We start from the raw sequence: 21,452 nt of genomic DNA, 5'->3' as shown, positions 1-21,452 counted from the left end.
ATAAGAGATTGTACCAATAGTAGGAATTACTTCTTTTCGAAGAATGTTCAGATTTTTCTTAGATTTCTCATGGTCATGAACGATGCCTTTATTATTTTGTTAATTTGGGGTTGCATGGTGCAGCCTCTGTCAATTGTGATTCCAAGCAATTTTAGTGTAGGGTGTATTGGATATGATAACAAATTAATAACAAGATTAGTTAATGTTGGAGTTTTGTTGTTTTCTAATAGGATGAAATTTGTTTTGTCAGGGTTAAGTTTTAATTTGTGCTCTGTCATCCAAATTGCAACTGATTCGAGGGTTTTGTGTATTGTGCTTGTCATGATGGATTCTGGTTGGTCGAAAGGTAGAAGAAGAGTGATGTCATCTGCGTAGTTATATGAAATTATGCCAAGATTATCCAGGGAGTAGCTGAGGGAAGCTATGTAAATATTAAATAGTGTAGGTGATGGGGTGATCCTTGGGGAACTCCGCAGGGGTTGGACCATGGTTCTGATTTTTCTTGCATTGTTTTGACTCTGTAAGTTCTTGATTGTAGGAATCCTTTAAACCATGTAAGTACTTTGCCTGAGATTCCTATTGAGTCATGAGTTTGTAGAAGCATGTCGTGGTCTACCAAGTCGAAGGCTGCAGAAAGGTCTAGTTGTATCAGCAGGATTTTCTTGCCTGTACTGAGGTGTTGTCTTGCAGTGTCCATTAGTGTTCCTAGAAGTGTCTCCATGCTGTATTTGGTTCTGAATCCTGATTGTGTGGGGTGGAGTATGTTGTGATTTTCTAGGTAAGAGGCTAATGTTTTTGTTACAAGACCTTCCATAAGTTTGATGTACAATGGGATTGAGGCAATGGGTCTGTAATTGGATGGTTGGTCTGTTGCTCCTTTAGGGTCCTTTAATATCGGAGTTATTATGATTTTGCTGAGTTCTTGTGGGAAATAACCCTCTAGTAGTGATGAGTATATCCATTGAAGAAGCAGGGAGCGGAATAATGTGCTTGAAGTTTTCAGTAGGTATGGGGGGCAATGGTTGAGGTCACAGGCTGCATGGCTATATTTATTGTAAAGATTGTTGAACTCTGCCCATTCTATAGTTGAGAAATGGGACCAGGTTCTATCTGCTGCGACTGATTCTTGTTCTGTTGGTGGAAATGATGTCTATGTATGAGGGTGTTCTATTGAAAGAGGCTCAGATATTTGCGATTTTGTTTTTGAAGTAGGTAGCTGAAAGGGTGGCTGTAGGTGGGGGCTTATTGTTGTTCTCTATGTATGGTGTTGTGTTTGTGAGGACTTTTAGTAGCTGGAATAGTTTTTTTGAGTCTTGGGGTACATCTCCGATTTGCTTCGAGTAGTATGTCCTTCTTTTTTCTTTCAGTTTTTGTTTGTACTTTCGGTTAGTTACTATCCATGCTGTTTTTGTGGATTCTTGGTCGCTTTTTCTCCATTTTCATTCCAGTTGTCTACATTGTCTTTTGAGTTGGAGTAGTTCATTGTCAAACCATTTGTCTGATTTTCTGTGGATTTTGGTTTTAGGTTTTTCTGGGGCTAGTTCGTTTAGGGTGGCCTTACTTAGCAGGTTCCATTTTGAGATGAAGTCTTTAGGTGTGTAGTGTTGAATTATGGTGTCTGTTTTTATCCAGATTTCTGTGGGATCTATATGTTTGCGTGAGAGGAAGGTGGTCTGTTGAGTAGTCGGAGTGTATTTGTTATTGGGCCAATTGATTTCAAAGGAATAGGTGTAGTGATCAGACCAAAGGGAACGGTTCCATTTTCCGTTTAAGGTTTGAATTTCTGGGTGTGAAGTCTATTGGGACATATATGCTACGATGTCCAGCTGGTGATCTTTTTCATGTGTAGCTTGAGGATCTAAGATTTTATACGTTAGGGCTTCTAGGTATGCTAGTACGGTTTCAGCATTTTTGCAGGATTGGTTTTCAAGGTGAAGGTTGAGGTCTCCTAGGAGGAGGTTGTAGGTAGTTGCTAGGGAGTTTCGATAGATAAATTCTTCAAATATTGGTTTGGCTGTGTTCCAGTTACTTGGGGTTATGTAACATAGTATGCATGTGAGTGTTCCTTTAAGTGATGTGCTTGAGAGTTGACAGGCAAGTAAATCCATGTATTGGTTTGTTATTTTGTCCTGTAGGTGTATGTTTAATGTGTCTCTGGCTATGATGGCAATTCCTCTTCCTTTCTTATTTTCTCTATATACCAGTGTCATTTTGTGGCTTTTTGGGCAGACTTCAGTTATTCTGGGGTCTGTATCAGAGGTGAGCCAGGTCTCTGTGAGAAAAAGGCAGTCAAGGTTATCTTCTTCTATCCAGTTTTTTATGCGTTCTGTTTTAGGGCCAATAGCTCTGATGTTCATATAGGCGCATTTGAGAGGGGTGTATTCTATTGGTGAGTTGCTCGTTGTTTTCAGGTATATGAGTGATCTTTGGTGGGGTGGTATTGTGGTATTGTATGGATTTGTTGGTTTTCTAGTTGTTGATTTTGGGGAGGGTTGATATGTGAAGGGCTGATAGTTTGTGTTTCTGTTTAATATGAGATGCCAGTTTGGCTGGGTAATTCCTCTGTAGTTTGCTATGATAGGTATTGGTTATATGTTGTAAGCAGTTGTTTTCCAGTCTGTGAGGAGCAGAAGTATCAGAAGGATTGCTTGTGCATAACTTAAAAGTGTGGTTCTCATGGTGGTGCAAGATGAGAAGCTCACTGTACCTGACATATCTAGTATGGTATAGGATTGAGGGTAGGACAGTTATAATATCTTAGTCAATTCTAATAATGCCTGCTACTTGTTTCGGTGCGGCCCTGGCGTCTCCCTTGTGCTCAAGTTATCCTCTGCTGGATCGGGGGAGGGGTGGAGATGGTGCCGGGTGCCCTGCTGGAAAGGGCTCCCGAACTGGCCGTTGGTGCTGAGTGCCGATTGCACTTATACCCATCTAAACAAAATGCATCTTACATGGCCGCAGATACAAAGCACATCAGCAGCGATAATTATTTATCATGCTTTTCCAAAAAACGCTCCTCTCCATAGAGTATCATAGATATGGAGAGGAGTGGTTTTTGGAAAAGCATGATAAATAATTATGGGAGCCTCAACCCTGATGAAAAGATTAACTTGAAACATGTGTGTGTCGGTAGAGGCGTTCCCCAATATTGATGACTACTAATACCAAGCTAAGTACAATATTAAAGAAAAAGTTTTAAATAGTTTTGAGATTTAAGTAAAATATGATTAAGGGCTAGATTCACAAACTTGCCTGATCACGATCTGGGCAGGTCCAATGAATTCACGAAGCCCCAATATGCAGATGGGGGCGATTGAAGGAACGCCCCCATCTGCCTTCCCAGATCACTCAATAGCGATCCCTGCAAATGCGCAGACCATCTGTAGATAGTCTGCGTATGTGCTGGACCTCAGGGCCGGCATAGATTTTTTTTAAAGGTGATCATTTTAATGGAGCCCCTGGTTTTAACCTGCTTAAGCCCACGGGTTAAAACCACGGGCTTGCAGTGCAGGGAAGGGAGGCAGGCAGGCAGCGTGTTCGGAGCAGGAAGGCAGGCAGCGTGTTCAGAGTCGGCAGGCGTGTTCAGGGCTGCAGGATAGGGGCTGACAGGGCAGAGAGCAGGGCAGCCGGAAAGGGCTCCAGCGACTGGTCCTCAGCAGTCGCTTTTTTTTGATCGGCCAGCCCAGTCGGTGTTGCAGGGTTTTGTTTAGTGAATCGCGTCCCTGCCTACTTTGCATGCCTTTGCCCTCATTTGCATGCGCGGATCGGAGGATGGTCGGAAGAGAGGTAAGTGAATCGGGTCGGGATCGCTAAGGGGTCGCAAACCGATCGGTACACGATCGGTTTACTTTGTGAATCTAGCCCTAAGTGCTTAACTGGCTACGAGTTAGCTGGCTCCTCAGTCCCTGAAATTCAGTATCGAAGCCCATACTTGGCCTGGCATTGAATTTCTGGATTTAATACTGGTGGTGGTCAGCAAGATGCTGAGTGCTACCAGCTGAATCTTGGGCCCTTTATTCTTGCTGACCTTGCTGGAATTTGTGTAAGTTTCTGAAGTCGGATTGTTTGTGACTTTGTATAAGGAGCTTTTCCTTTCTTCTTTCTAGGATGTGGGCTAAACTACCATAAGAGGTGTGCGTTTAAAATCCCTAACAACTGCAGTGGGATACGAAAGAGGCGACTGTCGAATGCTTCCTTAACAGGACTCACCACTTTTCGGACTGTATCATCAGAACTGTCACAAAGCATTCCAGATGAAGCCCTTCTGGTATAGCATTTTTTCTAAATTGACAATTTATATTAAGAAAATAAGATACCCATCATATTGCTGATGTGGTATACCAAACTGTAAGAGTGGAGAGGATGAAAGAAAACAAATTAACAGGCTGCTACTTAGATGTGGCCCAGTGGCTGCTTATTTAAATGATATTTCCCCCGTTTACTTTCAAGTAGCTAGTTGGGATGTTGATTTTCACCAATTATTAGATAATTCAAATTCTTATTTGCATTTTAGGAAATGATTGCAAGCTTATCTGTTTGTTACATTTTTGGAAAATTGATTTGTATTTCGCTGTGAATTACTCAGTCCTCTTTTATTTTGTTAACTGCACTGATCTTCAAGGTATTGCGGTATATGAATAATTTTTTTTGTTTTTTATGATTAGTTACCTGCATTACCAATGATTTTTTTTTCCTTGTCTCTTGCTTTCTTTCAAGATGGCTGGGACCTTGTTATTGAAACAACACATATACCAGGCATTTTGACAAAGCCAAAAACTGTTCTTACAGTAACATCTGATACGAGATGAAAGTAGCTCTTTATGAAAGTCTTGCTGTTCTGCCTTCAGAACTCTGTAGTTGTAGGTAGTTACACATATTGAGAAATAAAATGAAGCATGTGCATTTATGCATCGATACTCAAAAAGAAGGCAAGCTGCCTTGCAGGGGTGGAGGCAAAAAGAATAAGTCACTTAAACAAAGGAATGGCATTAGGGAATTTTTTTTTTTTAATTTCCAAACTACCATAGTGCAAACAAACAATTTAAATATACATAAGTTTACACGAAATGCACATTAAACTTAAAGACATTAATACACAACTATTTCCCCCCACTCCCCACCCCCCACACCAAATAATCAGAAAAATTACTAATATTTTGATACTGTGTTAGGCATGGCTAAATTAAAAGATTGTTTACTTTGATATTATTTCCCTTTATTTTTCTGAGATTGGCTTGGCTGGCTGACCATGTACTTAACTGGCTTTCTTCTTATCTTCAGGACAGTCCTTTTTTGGTTAATTTTTCTTCTGTAATTTCTTCTTTGCACTCACTGCCTTGTGGGTAGCACAGAGCTCTATACTGTCTCCTCTTTTGTTCATTCTCATTTTCAGTCTTGACTACCATTGTTCAAAATTGCAATATAAGTTCTTCTTTCTATGCAGATTTCTTTTCAAAAATATGATTTAGTGCTTTTACACATTTGAATGAACTCTGTGACAAATTTGCTTTGTGACCGGAGCTAAAGTTTGAAGTTGGAAGTAATTTTGGGTGGAATTGGAATTAGACTCGGTAAAACTGTACTGATTCCAACTCCAGCTTTAAAATAAAAATGTATTCAGTATAATATATGGTAAATTTCTGCTTTTAGACTTAGATATGTCTATTTCTATCCTGGATTTAATAATAATAATAATAATAATAATAACTTTATTTTTCTATACCGCCATAATCTTACGACTTCTAGGCGGTTCACAGTAAAGAGAGCTGTACAATCAGTGAATTACAATCTTAAAGATCAATGAATTACAATCTTAACAATCAGCGAACTACAGTATAGGATTAACATGTTACAGTGAAGGGGCTGGATGGCCAGCGAATTACAGAATACAAATGGAGAGGAAGACACTGAACAGAGAGTACAGAATACAATTAGTGAGGGAGCATAGTATCAGCATGAAGAGTAATAGTTTTAGAAGAAGGGAGTATTTTGACTAGGAAATAAATCTATTGAACAGAGCAGTCTTAATTTCTTTCCGAAAGGCGCCGTAAGTCAATCTGGCTCTATCAATGAAGTTGCCTAGCCAGGTTTGCTGTCTGCTAGCTTGAAACTTAAATGTTCTTTCCAGAAAGGTTCTGTATTTGCAATCTGTGATCTTCGGGTAGGCAAAGAGATTGCAATTTCTGGTTGTCCTTGTGGGAGTGTATAGTTCGAAATGAGGTGAGAGGTAATTGGGGGCCATTCCCCACACCAGTTTATAACAAAAACAAGAGAATTGAATAAAATTTGTGCCTCAATTGGCAACCAGTGTAGAAGTTTGTAATAGGGACTAATGTGATCACTTTTCTTTAGTCCGAATATTAAGCGGACAGCCGTGTTTTGCACTATTCTTAATTTTTTCACGGTTTTTTTAGGTATACCCACGTAAATGATATTGCAGTAGTCTAGGGTGGATAGTATCAATGACTGTACCAGTAATCTGAAGGATAAGGGGTCGAAATATTTTTTGATGGTTTTTAATTTCCAAAGTGTGGAGAAGCATTTTTTTGTCACCAGGTTTGTGTGATCAATCAAGGTCAGGTAGGTATCTAAGGTGACTCCTAGTATTTTTATGGTTTTTGATATTGGATGATCGTGACCCTTTTGGTGTATTGTTGTTGTGGTGATTTTGTCTTTTGGGCTTGCCAAGAAAATTTTTGTCTTTTCTGAATTTAGTTTCAGTTTAAAATTGATAGTCCATTGTTCAATTTCAGTGATGATAAAGTACTGTAATAGCTATTGCTGAGTTGGAATATATTAGATCGGTGGTTCTTAAATCTGTCCTGGAGGACCATCACCCAGTCAGGTTTTTGGGATATCTCTAATGAATATGCATGATGCAGATTTGCATATAACAGAGGTGATAGTTATGCAAATCTGCCTCAGTCATATTCATTAGGGATACCCTGAAAACTGACTGGCTGGTGGTCCCTCAGGACAGGTTTAAGAGCCATTGCACTAGAGAGAGTGGCACCCTTCCTAAGGAACAATCTTCTCTTGGCACTGTGAACTGAACAATCATTTCAGAAATTTGAAACAGCATTGAAAATGCTGGATGTGAGGACTGGGATTTACCTGCTGCTTAGTTGTCTAATTTTAATTCTTTTTTTAAAATTAATCATTTTATTGAACAAATCAATGGTGCACATATCATAAGCTAACAACTTAGTAAATGTACACCAATCTGACTTGTGCATCTGGTTTCTTCAATATACCAAGCCTTCTATACAATAAGATCATGTCTATAACACACTGTCTATAACCCCCCTAAATCTACTTCCTCCCTACTATCCCTTACCCCTCACCAGCAAGAAACAAATGATCACCCACCCCCAAGATCCCCCTATTATACATACCATCTATGAAATCTTTCTTCTGCTCAAAGCATCTCCAGATCCTATTGTAACAATGAGGCTTTCCAGTTTATACATATCATGCCAGCCACTCAGCTTTACCAGTACTAGCTTCCAATCTGGACTGACTGGTTGCTTCCAACTCACTGCCAAGACTAGCTTGGCAGCAGTAAGGGTCAATTGACAAAAGCTCAATTCCCCCTCTTCCAAATCTATCTCATACCTATATAGGAGTGCTACTTCCCAAGTGGCAGGTATCTTTTCCCCCAATATTTGCAACAGTACTCAAAAGACCGAAGTCGAAAACCCATACACCTGATTGCAACTCCACCACAGCTCCCAGCTCCCCACAGCCCCACCAGAAATTCCCAGTATCTTTCCTACTCATTTTAGCCAGTCTCAAAGGAGTGTAGTACCAGCACATTAGCACATCTAATTTTAATTCTTGATTTATTTGGCTGTTATTGACCTATAATTTGCTTTATTCCTTTGAAGTGTATCTGAGGCTGATATTCAGCATTATTTAGCTGGCTGGGAACAGCTCCTGGCTGGCTAAATAGCACATAGCCATCTATCTCTCACTGAATATCTGGCTTAGCACATTGGTCGGTGACCAGTTATGTTATGACATAGCCGGTCACTGCCAATATTCAGTGACTTACCGGCTAAGTTCGCCAGCCAGCCAGAGCCACCTAAAAAGATGGTCCATTTTTGGCCATTAAGACTTAGCCAGCTAGCTGCTGAATATTGGTTAGCCAAAAGTAGATCATAAATTCAATGCTGGTCACCAGAAACAGTGCTGGCATTGAATTTCTGGGTTCATCGCAGACCGCAGGAGATTAATGGTGATCTTCTACAGTCTGAATATTGGAGGATATCTTTTGTGTCCGAATTAGAGGTCTGCACGGGAACGGGGATCGCGGGGATCCCGCGGGTCCCGCGGGGATCCCGCGGGTTCCCCCCCTGGCCCACGGGACTCCCACGGGGACGCCCCCTGGCCCACGGGACTCCCACGGGGATGCCCCCCTGACCCACGGGACTCCCACGGGGACGCCCCCTTGCCCACGGGACTCCCACGGGGATGAAAACAACCTAACTAAATTCTGGCGATGCAAGCATGCAGCTTACAAGTCTGGCGTCGCGTCGGGAAATAGCCATGTTGAGCAGTGAGCTCAGCACGTACACAGATGAAAGCCTTGCTTGCTGATTGGTCCGGCGGCCCCGCCCCACCGTGCCGCCGGACCAATCAGCAAGCAAGGCTTTCATCTGTGTACGTGCTGAGCTCACTGCTCAGCATGGCTATTTCCCGACGCGGGCATTAGGCTGTTTTTTGTCATTTCGGGTGGGGGATGGCAGCGGCAGCAGCAGCCTGAAAAAGAAATCATCCTGGCCGGGTTCGGTGTCATGCTCCGGAGCTTCTACAGCCTTCCTATCTCCCTCTCCCTTCTACCTGCGGCTCTCTTCGGCAACTCAGCAGCAACGATCGACACAAGCTTCTGGCGTCGGGGCCTACCCTCTGCGAGTCCCGCTTGTTTCAACTTCCTTTTTCCACAAAGGTGGGACTCGTAGAGGGAAGGCCTCGATGTCGGCAGCTTGTCTTGATCACCGCTGCTGACGAGTTGCTTAAGAGAGCCGCGGAGCAGGGGGGTGTTGCCAGGTGCAGGTAGAAGGGAGAGGGCCAGATGCAGGACTCGTGGGTGAGGGAGGAGAAGAGAGAGGGGAGAGAAACAAAAGGAAATATTTCATACTGGGCTGGGCCGGAGTGGAGAGAGGGTGGAAAGATTCTGGCTACAGGGTGCAGTAACAAAGGAAAAGGGGGGAAAGCTGAAAATGGAGATAGTGACACAAAGAAGAGAAAGGGTAAGCAGGACCTTCTGAATAAGGATAGAGATACAGAGGGGACATGAAGAGGAGGTGAAATAGAGACATAGAAGTAATGCTGAAAAAGTGTGTGTGGGGGGGGGAGATAAAGACATTGAAAGGGCAAATGGTGAATATGGGGTAAAGACAAGGACAGAGACAAATGAAGATTCTGAAAAAGTGGTGAGATAGGGATATAGGTGAGATGGACACAAAGAAGGGTGATGCTGGAAAATAGGTGGAATGGTAATTCTGACAGACACAGAAGGGAAATGCTGGATCAAGGAGAGATGGGGCTCAGGCTGGATGGAATGAGGAGAAATGCCTTGTTGGCCCGGAACTTCCTCTCCTACGTCAGAATTGACGTCAGGGAGCGGAATGCTGGTCAGCGCGACGCTTCTGCAGGGAAAGCTTGGGACAGCGGTGGCTTGGGGACTATTCCCCGATGGCGGTGGCAGCAAACCGAGTGGCTTGGGGGAGGGCACGGAGAAAGAAAGAAAGGGGGCAGACAGAGAGACAGAAAGAAGGGGGAACAGGGAGACAGAAAGAAAAAGTTGGGGGAGAGAATGAGGTCTGGAGGAGAGGAAACATACAGGAGGCTGAAAGAAAGGAAGAAAGATTGGATGCACAGTCAGAAGAAGAAAGTGCAACCAGAGACTCATGAAATCACCAAACAGCAAAGATAGGAAAAATGATTTTATTTTCAATTTAGTGATCAAAATGTGTCTGTTTTGAGAATTTATATCTGCTGTCTATATTTTGCACTATGGCTCCCTTTTACTAAACCGCAATATTGTTTTTTAGCGCAGGGAGCCTATGAGCATTGAGAGCAGCGCGAGGCATTCAGCGTAACTCCCTGTGCTAAAACCTACTATTGTGGTTTAGTAAAAAGGGAGGGGGTGTATTTGTCTATTTTTGTATTTTGTTACCGAGGTGACATTGCATAGAGTCATCTGCCTTGGGAAATGTATATGGCAGATATCTTTGTTTTGTGTTCAAAAGAAAAGGAAATGCATTTCTGGTTTTATTTCTACAGTGTTGAAGTACTTGTTGGCCCTTGCTGTGACTGGTGGGGATCCCCAAGCACCGCCAGCAGAGGACCTCCTCTAGAGATGGTCAGAACTCCCCTCCACCAAGCGCAGCAGTCGCTGGCAGCATCCATGAGCCACTGAGGTGCCAGCATCTGTGACTCAGGGACGCTACTGCTGCCTGCCAAGCTTGGCAAAAGGGACCCCAGGCCAACTGCAAAGGAAGTCCTCAGCTGACAGTTTGTGGGTTCTCATCAGCTGAGTATTTATATTTTATATTTACATTAGAGGTTCTGGTAGAAACCCATTTACAAAGTATGTATTCTTCCCAATTAATATTTCCAAATTAATAGTCTCTTTGCTTATTTGTAAATGGGTCTCTACCAGAGCCTTTAATTCAGTAGCATAATTAAATAAAATAACTATTTCTGAAGTTTATAGGGAAGGATGGTGACAGAGGGGATTCCTCGCGGGGACGGGTGGGGACGGAGGGGATTCCTCGCGGGGACGGGTGGGGACGGAGGGGATTCCTCGCGGGGACGGGTGGGGACGGAGGGATTCCTCACGGGGACGGGTGGGGACGGAGGGATTCCTCACGGGGACGGGTGGGGATGGGTGGGATTTTGGCGGGGACGGGTGGGGACGGGTGGGATTTCTGTCCCCGCGCAACTCTCTAGTCCGAATGTTGGATTTTGTATTATAGATTATGGCTCCTTTCCTTTATTGTCTCTTTATTCCATTGTAAACCTCTTTAATGTGTGTACCAGTAAAACCGGTACGAGTATATCTAGTACATCAAAACTAAACTAAACTTTCTCTGTAACCTCTTTGGTGGAAAGTATGCAGCAACCTCTATAGTGGGACCTCTTTGGTGGGACAGATGGAATGAATATCCTATTCTGAGGCTGATCCTATCTGTAAAGTTTAATGTTACATCCCAAATGGTGCTTCAGGGCAGATGTAAAAGGAAGGCAGCCAGATATAACAGCAGCCAGTAAATAACTACGAATGAATTCAAGTGAGCAAATTAGCAAAGAGTAAAACAAAACTATCAATGCAACATGAAGCTGGATCAAGCCTTAGGTACCTGATGGCATTTCACATTGGTGAAGCACCCCTATAGCAATGCTAGTTTGGTGTGGTCCTTAGAATAGTGGTTCTCACTAGATGGATTTTCAGGATATCCACAATGAACATGCATGAGATAAGTTTGCAAATCTAGCATTTCCATTATTTTCAAGTCTATCTCATGTAGTGTATATTCATCCTGGATATTCTGAAAATCCAACTATCTGCTGGTCCCTTAGGACAGGTTTGAGAATCACAAGTAACACTCAACATGATACAGAGATTTTGTTAATTTCCATTTGGGTCAAAGTTTAAAACTGGCTTTGACAAGGGGACTAATTACTTGCTAGTTACTATAGCCATCTCTGCTGCTTGATATGATGTAGCCTGCTTCCAGTGGCGTAGTAAGGGGGGAGGGCGATCCGCCCTGGGCGCCAGCCCCCAACCTCCTCTCCACCCCCACTCCTTCCCTGCCCCCCCACTACCACGCACACGTGCTCCTTCCCTTTCTTTGTACCTCTTTAACGTTCGTGACACGAGCAGCAACTTCAACCTGCTGATCACACTAATGTTGGCTCTTCCTCTGACATCACTTCCTGGACCTGCGCCTAAGAGGTGACATCAGAGATGCTAGCGAGATCAGCAGGTTGGGGTTGCTGCTCACGCCGTGAACGTTAAAGAGGTACGGGGGAAGGGAAGAGGCGAGCGTGCGGCAGGAGGGGGCAGGGAAGGAGTGGATGGGGTGGGTGTGGGTGTGGGGGTGGGGGTGGCGGTGGCGATGAAGAAGGGAGCGGTGGAGGGGCGCTTCTCACCCTCTCTAAGCCACTTCCTGCTTCTCATACTTTTTAGGTATTTGTTTTGATCCTTTTATTTGTAAATTGGATGAGACAACACAACCAACACAATACAATCCCATTTCAACCAGAACTTTAACATGTTGTCAAAATTATATAGGATAGAGCAGTGTCTATCAAACTGGGGGGGGGGTGTAGGGGCCATATTTTCATCCCTCCAGTGATTGTCTGGTCATTCTGGGTAGTTTTTTGGCCCTTATTCATTTTAAAAACGGGTATAGCCCAAAATATCCAAATTGTGCCCCGGACGTTTTGTAAAATAATTCATCATCATTGTAAAACACTCCTCCTTAAGATTTAGATACACTGGAGACAAAACAACCAGAAAGATGTCTAAAAAGTCAGTTTTGAAAATGCCCATTTGGATGTTTTGACTAGTAAGCTGTCCAAGTGCTGGTATATGCCATCTTTTGGATGTCTGTCTTTTTTGAAAATTAACCCCATAGAATGGAGAAGTAGCCTTGTGGTTAGAGCATCAGGCTAACAACCAGAGAAACAAAATTCTGCTGCTACTTCTGATATAAGTAACTGCACTTGGCACTGTTCTGTATACTTACCTCCTGAAATGGCTGGCTACAGTCCGCGTTTTTGCTCATTCTCACAGGCTAAATTAGCACCCCAATATTTTGTGCTGGGCTGTGTCGGGGCACTAGCACTAAATATTGGGGGCTAAATGTGGGTGGGGTGGGCGCTGAAGTTTGTGGGCCCACCTGCGGGCCACAGCTGAATATCAGGCTGGCACCTGCATAATTTTTTAAAGATTTGAGCCCTGGAGCCTTTTCCTGCCCCCCTGACAAAGCCCCCTCCCTTCATGCCTGTGGGCAACAAGCAGTCCTCCCTCCCTGGAACGTGACCCCCCCAACTCTGCAGAAATCCAGGTCATGACTGCCATTTTGGAAGGATACTGCAAGGGTGAGGAGGCTGGGATCATGCCCCCAACGACTATTGCTGGACCACCAGAGATGCAGGTAGGCTGAGGAGGGGGGACTATATTGAGGGCTGGAATGCTGGAGGGATGTTCTGGAAGAGAGGGTAACTTCTTGATGCTTCATGGAATAGAAGAGAGAGAGAGAGCTTTATCAGGGAGATGGGGGTGGGAAATAACTTCAGGGCTCAAATTTTTTTTAAAATGTGCAGGTGCAGACCCAATATTCTTTGCCAGCACCTGCTTGGCTCAGTGGCCTAATTTAAGACAGCATTTGAGCTTAACTTAATTTGAGCAGGTGCCAGCACTGAATATTGCCAGAATTTGCATCACCCATTGCTGCTCCCTAATGCCGCTCCTTTCATGCCCCTATCCTGCTTGCATTTTTTGTGAGCGATCAGAAGAATATTCTGCAGCACTGCCAAGTTTAATACTGCTGAATATCAGGGATTAATAATAATAATAATAACTTTATTCTTATATACCGCCAACAATCTTGCGACTTCTAGGCGGTTTACAATGAAGAGAAACTGTACAGACAGCGAATTACATCTAGTGATAGTAACAGGAGAGTTACAGGGTCTGTGTATTACACGGTTTCACAATGAGTAGCATTATACAGTCGACGATATTCAGAGCATAAGTAGGAGAAGAGAAAGGAGATTGCGCTTTGAGTTACAAGACTGCAAAGGTGAAAAAGATAACATAAGATGTTGATGAGAAGTAAGTTGTTAACTTGGTACATTTGAACGAAGGACGGGCACCAGTGGGAAAAACTGGTAACAATTAAAGATAGAAATTTTGGCAGAAGAGGGTAGACGGACTCCTTGGGATGGGAGGAGGCTCCGATTTTAGGGGAGAAGTCTGGTTAGGTTATAAATTTCTTAAACAAGGTGGTTTTTAGTTCTTTCCTAAAGATACTATATGATTCTCTGGCGGCATCAGTGAAGTAGCCTATCCAAGTTTACAGTCTACCTGCTTGGAATTTGAATGTTCTATCAAAGAAGGTGCGATATCTACAGCCTATGATATTTGGGTAGGTAAAGAGGTTACGGTTTCTGGTAGGCCTAATAGAGGAGTGGAATTCGAAGTGAGGTAGTAGGTAGCTGGGGGCCAGTCCCCAGATTAGTTTATAGCAGAGGCAGGAGAATTTGAATAGAATTCGTGCTTCAATTGGTAACCAATGAAGGAGTTTGTAGAATGGACTAACATGGCTTTTCTTTAGTCCGAATATTAGACGGATGGCCGTATTTTGAACTATTCTCAGTTTTCTCACATTTTTTTTAGATATTCCCAAGTAGACAATGTTACAGTAGTCCAGGATGGATAAAATCAGTGATTGTACCAATATTCTGAAGGATAGCGAGTCGAAGTATTTTTTTATGGTTTTCAGTTTCCAAAGGATGAAGAAGCATTTTTTAGTCACCGAGTTTATGTGCTCGGTCAGGGTCAGGTGGGTATCCAGGGTGACTCCCAGTATTTTTATGGTTTTTAGTATTGGGTGATCATGGCCGTTTACATATATTGTAGTTGCGGAGATTTTCTCGTTTGGGCTAGCAAGGAAAATCTTTGTCTTTTCTGAGTTTAATTTCAGTTTGAAGTTTAAAGTCCATTTTTCTATTTCAAGCATGATGGAGGAGATATGTTTTGAGTTGGTTGAGGTCACATCTGTTATTGGTATTAGTATGGAGATGTCGTCTGCGTATATATAATAAGTTAGGTTAAGCTTTTGTAAAAGGTGGCCTAGAGAAGAGATGTATATATTGAACAAGGTGGGAGTTAGGGGGGATCCTTGTGGGACTCCCGAGGGGCTTTTCCAGGGTTCAGAGTAATTTCCTTCATGGACCACTTGATAAGATCGTTTGGTTAGGAAACCTTGGAACCAGGTCCACACTCTTCCTGATATTCCCATTTCATCGAGGCACCTAAGCATAGTTTCGTGGTCCACGAGATCGAAGGCACTGCTGAAGTCTAACTGTAGGATCAAGGCGCTGGAACCTTGATTGAAAAGGTCATATAAGTGGTTAAGGAGAGAGCCTAGGACTGTCTCGGTGCTGAATCCTTTTCTGAATCCAGATTGGTGGTCATTTAGGAGAGAGTACTTATCTAAGTGATTTACTAATTCCAAGTTGACCAGCCCTTCCAGCATTTTGGTGAAAAAGGGGGTGCTCGCTATGAGTCTGTAGTTGGACGCCAGTGTGAGCGAGATCTTCTGGTCTTTGGATATGGGTGTGATTAGGATGTGTCCCATATTTTCCAGGTAGGTTCCGTTTTTGAGAGAGTAAGTTGCCCAGTTAAATAGGTCCCTCTTAAATTCTGGTATTGCATCTTGCATGATCTTAGACGGACATTCATCTAGTAGACAATTTGATTTGGAGTATTTGTTGAAGAGTTCAAGGAAGTTATTCCAATCTGGGGGCTCGAAGTGGTTCCAGCTCATATCGCCTTTGGATTCACTACTCTGCGTTTTGAGGTTGAATTCAAGATTGGGTGGAGGAGGGGTATTGAGGCTCTGAGGTCGGTGATTTTTTTCCTAAAGTGGTTGGCTAGGGTGGAGACCTCTGGGATTTGATCGTGATGGTTCTGTAGTATCTGTGTGGTGTCTGTTATTTTGCTTACTAGTTTGAATAGTTCTCTACTGTTTGTATTGGTTGTTCCTATTTTCTGTGCATAACAGTTATAACGCTTTTCTTTGATCCGATTCTTGTAATTTTTCATTTTTTGTTTCCATTTAATTTTATCTTCCACTTTGTCTGTTTTTTGCCATACTCTTTCCAGTTTTCTGAGATCTTGTTTGAGGGCTAATAATTCGGCGTCATACCATTCTTTTGATGCCCTTGTGTTCTTTTTGTATGATTGAACAGGAGCTATTTGATTTAGTGTGTCTTTTGTGAATTTGTCCCATCTAGTGGGGAAGTCTTGCTCTTCCTCTATTTTGGGGTGTAGTTCATAATGGATCCAGAATTCTGTTGGATTGGTGATGTTTCTGCAGGTGACTGTTTTTTTCAAACTGGTTTTGTTTATATGTTTTGCTGTTGAGTGTTTCTTTTGCCAACATAATTCAAAATTGAAAGTATAGTGATCTGACCATATGTTCTTAACCCATTTTCCTGCATGGTATTGTATTTTTTTTGCGTCGGGGTCTTTGTGGGAAAAAGTGACGATGTCCAGTTGGTGTCCCTTTTCATGTGTTTCCTCTTTGTCAGGAATTTCAAAGCCCAGGGTATTTAGGAACAAGTCGATTTCTGTCACTTCCGGTTTTTCCTTTTTCTCTAGGTGAACATTTATGTCTCCCAGAAGTAAGTTGTATGGGCCTTTTATGGTATTGGATGAAAGGTATTCAAAGAATTCTTCTTTTGCACTTGACCATTTATGGGGGGGGGGGGGGGGGATGTAGAATAGTGTGGCTATTAGAGATTCTTCCAGTTCGGGATTGGTGATCTTGCAGGTGATGATTTCCAGATCTTCAGTGATTTTTGAGTCCATTCTGGTGAAGTCAAAGTAGCATTTAAGGATTATCGCTAGGCCAACTCCTCTTTTCCAGCTTCTAGTTATTGGGACAATTTTATAGCCCTGCGGTAACATTTCCTTCATAATGACATCTGTGTCTGAGATCATCCATGTTTCGGTTAGGAATATGATGTCCGGGTTTTTGTGTTCGATCCAGTCATGTATGATGTGTGCCTTTCTCACCGACCGGGCTTTGAGATAGTATCCTTTGAAATTCCTGTATTGTTTGGGGGTGGGGGTTTCAATATGTTTCAGTTGTTTTAAGTTTTTTTTTGTTTTTGGTCTTGTTTCTGTGTTGTTTGGATGCTTTATATTTAGGGTTTACTGCGGGTATTTGAAAAGGACCGAGTTCTGAGCAGTTAAAAAGGGTTTGAGGAGAGGGAGTTGGCTTTGTCTGTTTGAGTGGCCTTTGCCAGGAGATGTGGATTGGGATTTGTTCAGGGGGTCTTTCGTCGTTACACTGGCATCTATAGTAAGTTAGGTATAGGTAGATGATGCATAATACTATCTGTGTGGTATTTGATGTCCTCATTTTGGCTATGGGTGAAACAGATATGGCCTTGGTGATAGTAGAGACGCAGTACAAATATGAATATGAGGCTGATTATAAAACTTTACAATAATAATAATGATAAAACTTCACAATATTCATGCAACTTCACGGTATTCATGCAGTGACAGGCAGGATCACAATATCGTGTATGTTCGTGTAGTCTTGCGCTCTCATCTAGTCAGGCAGTGCAGTTATAGATTTCACAGTATTTAGGCAATTATTAAACTTCACAATATTAAGGCAAAAATCAAGCAGGTTCGCAGTAGCATGGAGGTTCGTGTAGTCATGCAGTTAAACCTAGCCAAGCAGTGTCATGTATGGTCATGTTAAGTCAGTATAAATTATTGAGGTTAATAGTTATTTGGTTATACTTATTGCTAGGAGTCTTTTGAGGCTGTTGGGAGTCCTGCTGAGACTGGTTACTGTGGTGGCTGGTTACTGTGGTGGAGATTCACTAGTCACCCTGTGCTGTGTTGGGGCGCTTCCCGTGTCGGCGATTCCCGAAGGCGCTCACTAAGGCGCATGCGCCTTTGTCATGCGCCTTCGTCGGCACGCCGAACGGCTGCACGCCGTTGGGGAGTCCTTTTTCAAGGCTCCCGAAGACAGTTTTCGGTTTGGGGGAGGGGCGGAGCAAGGGCTCCCACGCTCCTCTCCTGGGTGCTGGGCAGCTGAAAAAGGCTGCACTTCGTTGGGGAGTCCTTTTTCAATGCTCCCGAAGACAGTTTTCGGTCCGGGGGAGGGGCGGAGCAAGGGCTCCCACGCTCCTCTCCTGAGTGCTGGGCAGCTGAAAAAGGCTGCACTTCGTTGGGGAGTCCTTTTTCAATGCTCCCGAAGACTGGTTTCGGTCTGGGGGAGGGGCGGAGCAAGGGCTCCCACGCTCCTCTCCTGGGTGCTGGGCAGCTGAAAAAGGCTGTACTTCGTTGGGGAGTCCTTTTTCAATGCTCCCGATAACTGGTTTCGGTCCGGGAGAGGGGCGGAGCAAGGGCTCCCACGCTCCTCTCCTGGGTGCTGGGCAGCTGAAAAAGGCTGCACTTCGTTGGGGAGTCCTTTTTCAATGCTCCCGAAGACAGTTTTCGGTCCGGGGGAGGGGCGGAGCAAGGGCTCCCACGCTCCTCTCCTGGGTGCTGGGCAGCTGAAAAAGGCTGTACTTCGTTGGGGAGTCCTTTTTCAATGCTCCCGAAAACTGGTTTCGGTCCGGGAGAGGGGCGGAGCAAGGGCTCCCACGCTCCTCTCCTGGGTGCTGGGCAGCTGAAAAAGGCTGCACTTCGTTGGGGAGTCCTTTTTCAATGCTCCCGAAGACTGGTTTCGGTCCGGGAGAGGGGCGGAGCAAGGGCTCCCACGCTCCTCTCCTGGGTGCTGGGCAGCTGAAAAAGGCTGCACTTCGTTGGGGAGTCCTTTTTCAATGCTCCCGAAGACTGGTTTCGGTCTGGAGGAGGGGCGGAGCAAGGGCTCCCACGCTCCTCTCCTGGGTGCTGGGCAGCTGAAAAAGTAACCCCAAGGGATTAGATTAGGTAACCCCAAGGGATTTAAGCAGGCAGAAATCTCTTCTGCCTACTAAATCGCTTTAAATGTCAACTCCTTAGCGTCTGTTCTGTAGTGTGTAATTGCAATACAGTTGTTAACATGGAAAAGGCATGTCAGGCACTTACACAAGATTGTCAGGCACTTACATGAGATATTATATTCGTATACCAGACTTTGAGATGGTGTAAATGCTTGTGCCTAGTATTCTATAATCGCTTCAGAGCTCAACTTTACCATTATAGAATTCACCTATTTTTTTGGTACCCTTTCTTGAATCTATAGCAGTGTATATTTGCAAGGGAGGCATACACAGGGGCGGAGCATGCAAGACATATGCAGCACTCCTGCTTACATCCTGGCTACTTACACCAACTTTATGGTATACATTTTTAAATGTTAGGGATGTTGATAGCCAGTTGTCATAGTATTCTGTAATGGAACCTAGGGATCTAAGTTCTGTTATAGAATAGGCTTCTACCGCATGGAGCCTAATTGCAAATACCCAGTTTTAGAATAGTTTTCATAATGTCAGGCTAATGGCCCATTGAGCCCAGCATCCTGTCTGCAATAATGACCAATCTGAGTCTACCCCAAAGAGACCTATTGATCATTCATAACTCTCTGAACTAGAATCTGTAGTGTGTCATTAACAGATGGATCTGGGAATCTCTATGAATTAACATACATGAGAATAAACATACTGGGTCAGAATAATTGTTCATCCATCCTTTTTCCAACAGTGGCCAATCCAGGTCACAGGTACTAGGTAGAAACCCGAATAGTAGCAACATTCCATGTTACCATTCCCAGGGCAAGCAGTGGCTTCCTCTATACCTATCTCAATAGCAGACAATGGACTTTACCTCCAGGAACTTGTCCAAACCTTTTTTTAAACCCATATACACTAACCACTATTACCACTTAACTAGTTCAGTACTCATTTCAACTGTGCAGAGAAGTCATGTAGAATGCTGATCTACTTAGAATGCTGATCTTGCGTATGTCAGCCACTCAATGCCAGAAAGATAGAGATAACCCATAGATACTTGAGGATAATCTCAAGTCAATGATGTGTTCTTAAAAGGTATACTGTATATACATACAAGAAATAGATCACTTTTCGGAAGAAATGGAAAGAGAATTAAGAATAAGACTAAGAGAAGAGAAGAGCTGCTGAGGATTTAGGGTAGTACTGATCTAGTCTGTTAATTCACATTTGACACTAGAAAGCTGTAATCAACTTGATTATGCCAAAAGCATTTACTCTCTTGGCATTGTATATAAATTTGCATCTTATTTTTTCAGATAGCGAGTCTGTAGAGATTTTCTGAAATTCACCAATTTAAAATACATTTTTAAAATGATGAACATTAAACATTGCTAAGATGGAAGCCATCGGCAAGAACAAGTAATCATTGTCATGTTTGCCTCCTAATTAAAATTTTTTTACACTGATTGAACTTGACAAGAGATGAAATTGTTTTATTGCAAGTGGCATATTGACATAGACCTGGTGTTACATGTAGTACTATGAACCCCAATTATGTACTGACGATGATACTAATTATCTTTTCCCCTGAGCTGCTTAACAGCATTGGTGTAAATGCTTGCATATATTTTTTCAAAAAATCATGAAAATAAAAGCAGAAACCTAGTGAAATAGATTTGTTATATTTTTCATTTAACTGAAGTGTTTTCACTGTAGAGTTCCTTCAACATGTTAAAGAGAAGGATTTTACCGCAGCAATGGCTGTAAAATTTGTGACAGTCAATGCATGTAAATGCAAAATAGGTTCACATTGCTTCAAGTCATACTGCTGTCACAAAAGGCATAGTGTCTTAAGGGGTAAATTGGATCTCAAGAAAAATAGGATAGCAACTCATGCAAGATCTATTGCATATGACTGAGACTTCCTTTTGTAGGATTGCTGGGAAATATCTCACTCTTGCTCTAGTCTAAAGCTAATTTCCATTCTACCAAAATAATTGTCTTGTGAAAATTTTACACTTGAATCCTATGGGGCTCATAATCAAAAAATAAAGATGTCCAAAACCCATCATACTTGTAAGTTGGCACTTGGACGTCCTAATCACGAGATGTCCAAGTGCCGAGTTTCAAAACCATCTTTCTGGATGTCTTGCAAGGTATTCTAGCCACCTGTGCATCCAAAGATCCACGGAGCATGTTGGGAGGCATGTTATGGGCAGGTTTTGGGCGTTCTTAGACTTGGACATCCTGCACCTATAGTTGAACCTTTCCCAAAACACCCTGGGTGGAACTAAGACATTCTGAGCTAGACCTGTTTTCAAAGCATCTACACGCCAAAAATGTACCCAAACTGAGCAGATGACCATTGGAGGGATTAAGTTATGAACCCCCTCCCCCACTCCCCAGTGGTCACTAATCCCCCTTTCACCCTCCTCAAAAAATCTGAATGAAGCAGTACATACCTGTCTCTAGAACAACAGGATCTGGTATGGAAAGGTTAGTAGATCGTCACACAGGTGTCTTAGTAGCCTGGTGGATGGGCTAATAAACCACAGAGAGTTGGGCCCAGGCCCCTCTAATCAGTACATTTATGGTGGAAAATGTGAACCTAACTAAGCCCTTCAAATTCCTACTATACTGCTATATTCGTGTCACCTGCAGCCATAAGGGCTATTGGGGTGGTAGACAGGTAAGTATAATAGGGTTTTGGGGAGTTTGGAAAGTTTGAATAGAGAAAGAGTACTATAGGC

General features: G+C 43.1%; 1 protein-coding gene across 9 annotated transcripts in view; it reads left to right on the top strand.

Annotated features, from left to right (window-relative positions):
• The window catches only part of PRKD1 (protein kinase D1), a 289,583-nt gene that overhangs the window by 151,158 nt on the left and 116,973 nt on the right, over positions 1 to 21,452 (top strand). For all 9 annotated transcript variants that reach the window (XM_033952189.1, XM_033952190.1, XM_033952192.1 and 6 more), the window contains one exon: positions 4,107 to 4,267. In XM_033952189.1, the coding sequence (XP_033808080.1) occupies positions 4,107 to 4,267 (161 nt within the window). The remainder of the gene's footprint in view (positions 1 to 4,106; positions 4,268 to 21,452) is intronic.

This window comes from Geotrypetes seraphini, chromosome 7 (genome assembly GCF_902459505.1).
Source record: "Geotrypetes seraphini chromosome 7, aGeoSer1.1, whole genome shotgun sequence".
NCBI classification, from domain to species: Eukaryota; Metazoa; Chordata; class Amphibia; order Gymnophiona; family Dermophiidae; genus Geotrypetes; species Geotrypetes seraphini.
This window is presented reverse-complemented; position numbering and strand designations above follow the sequence as displayed.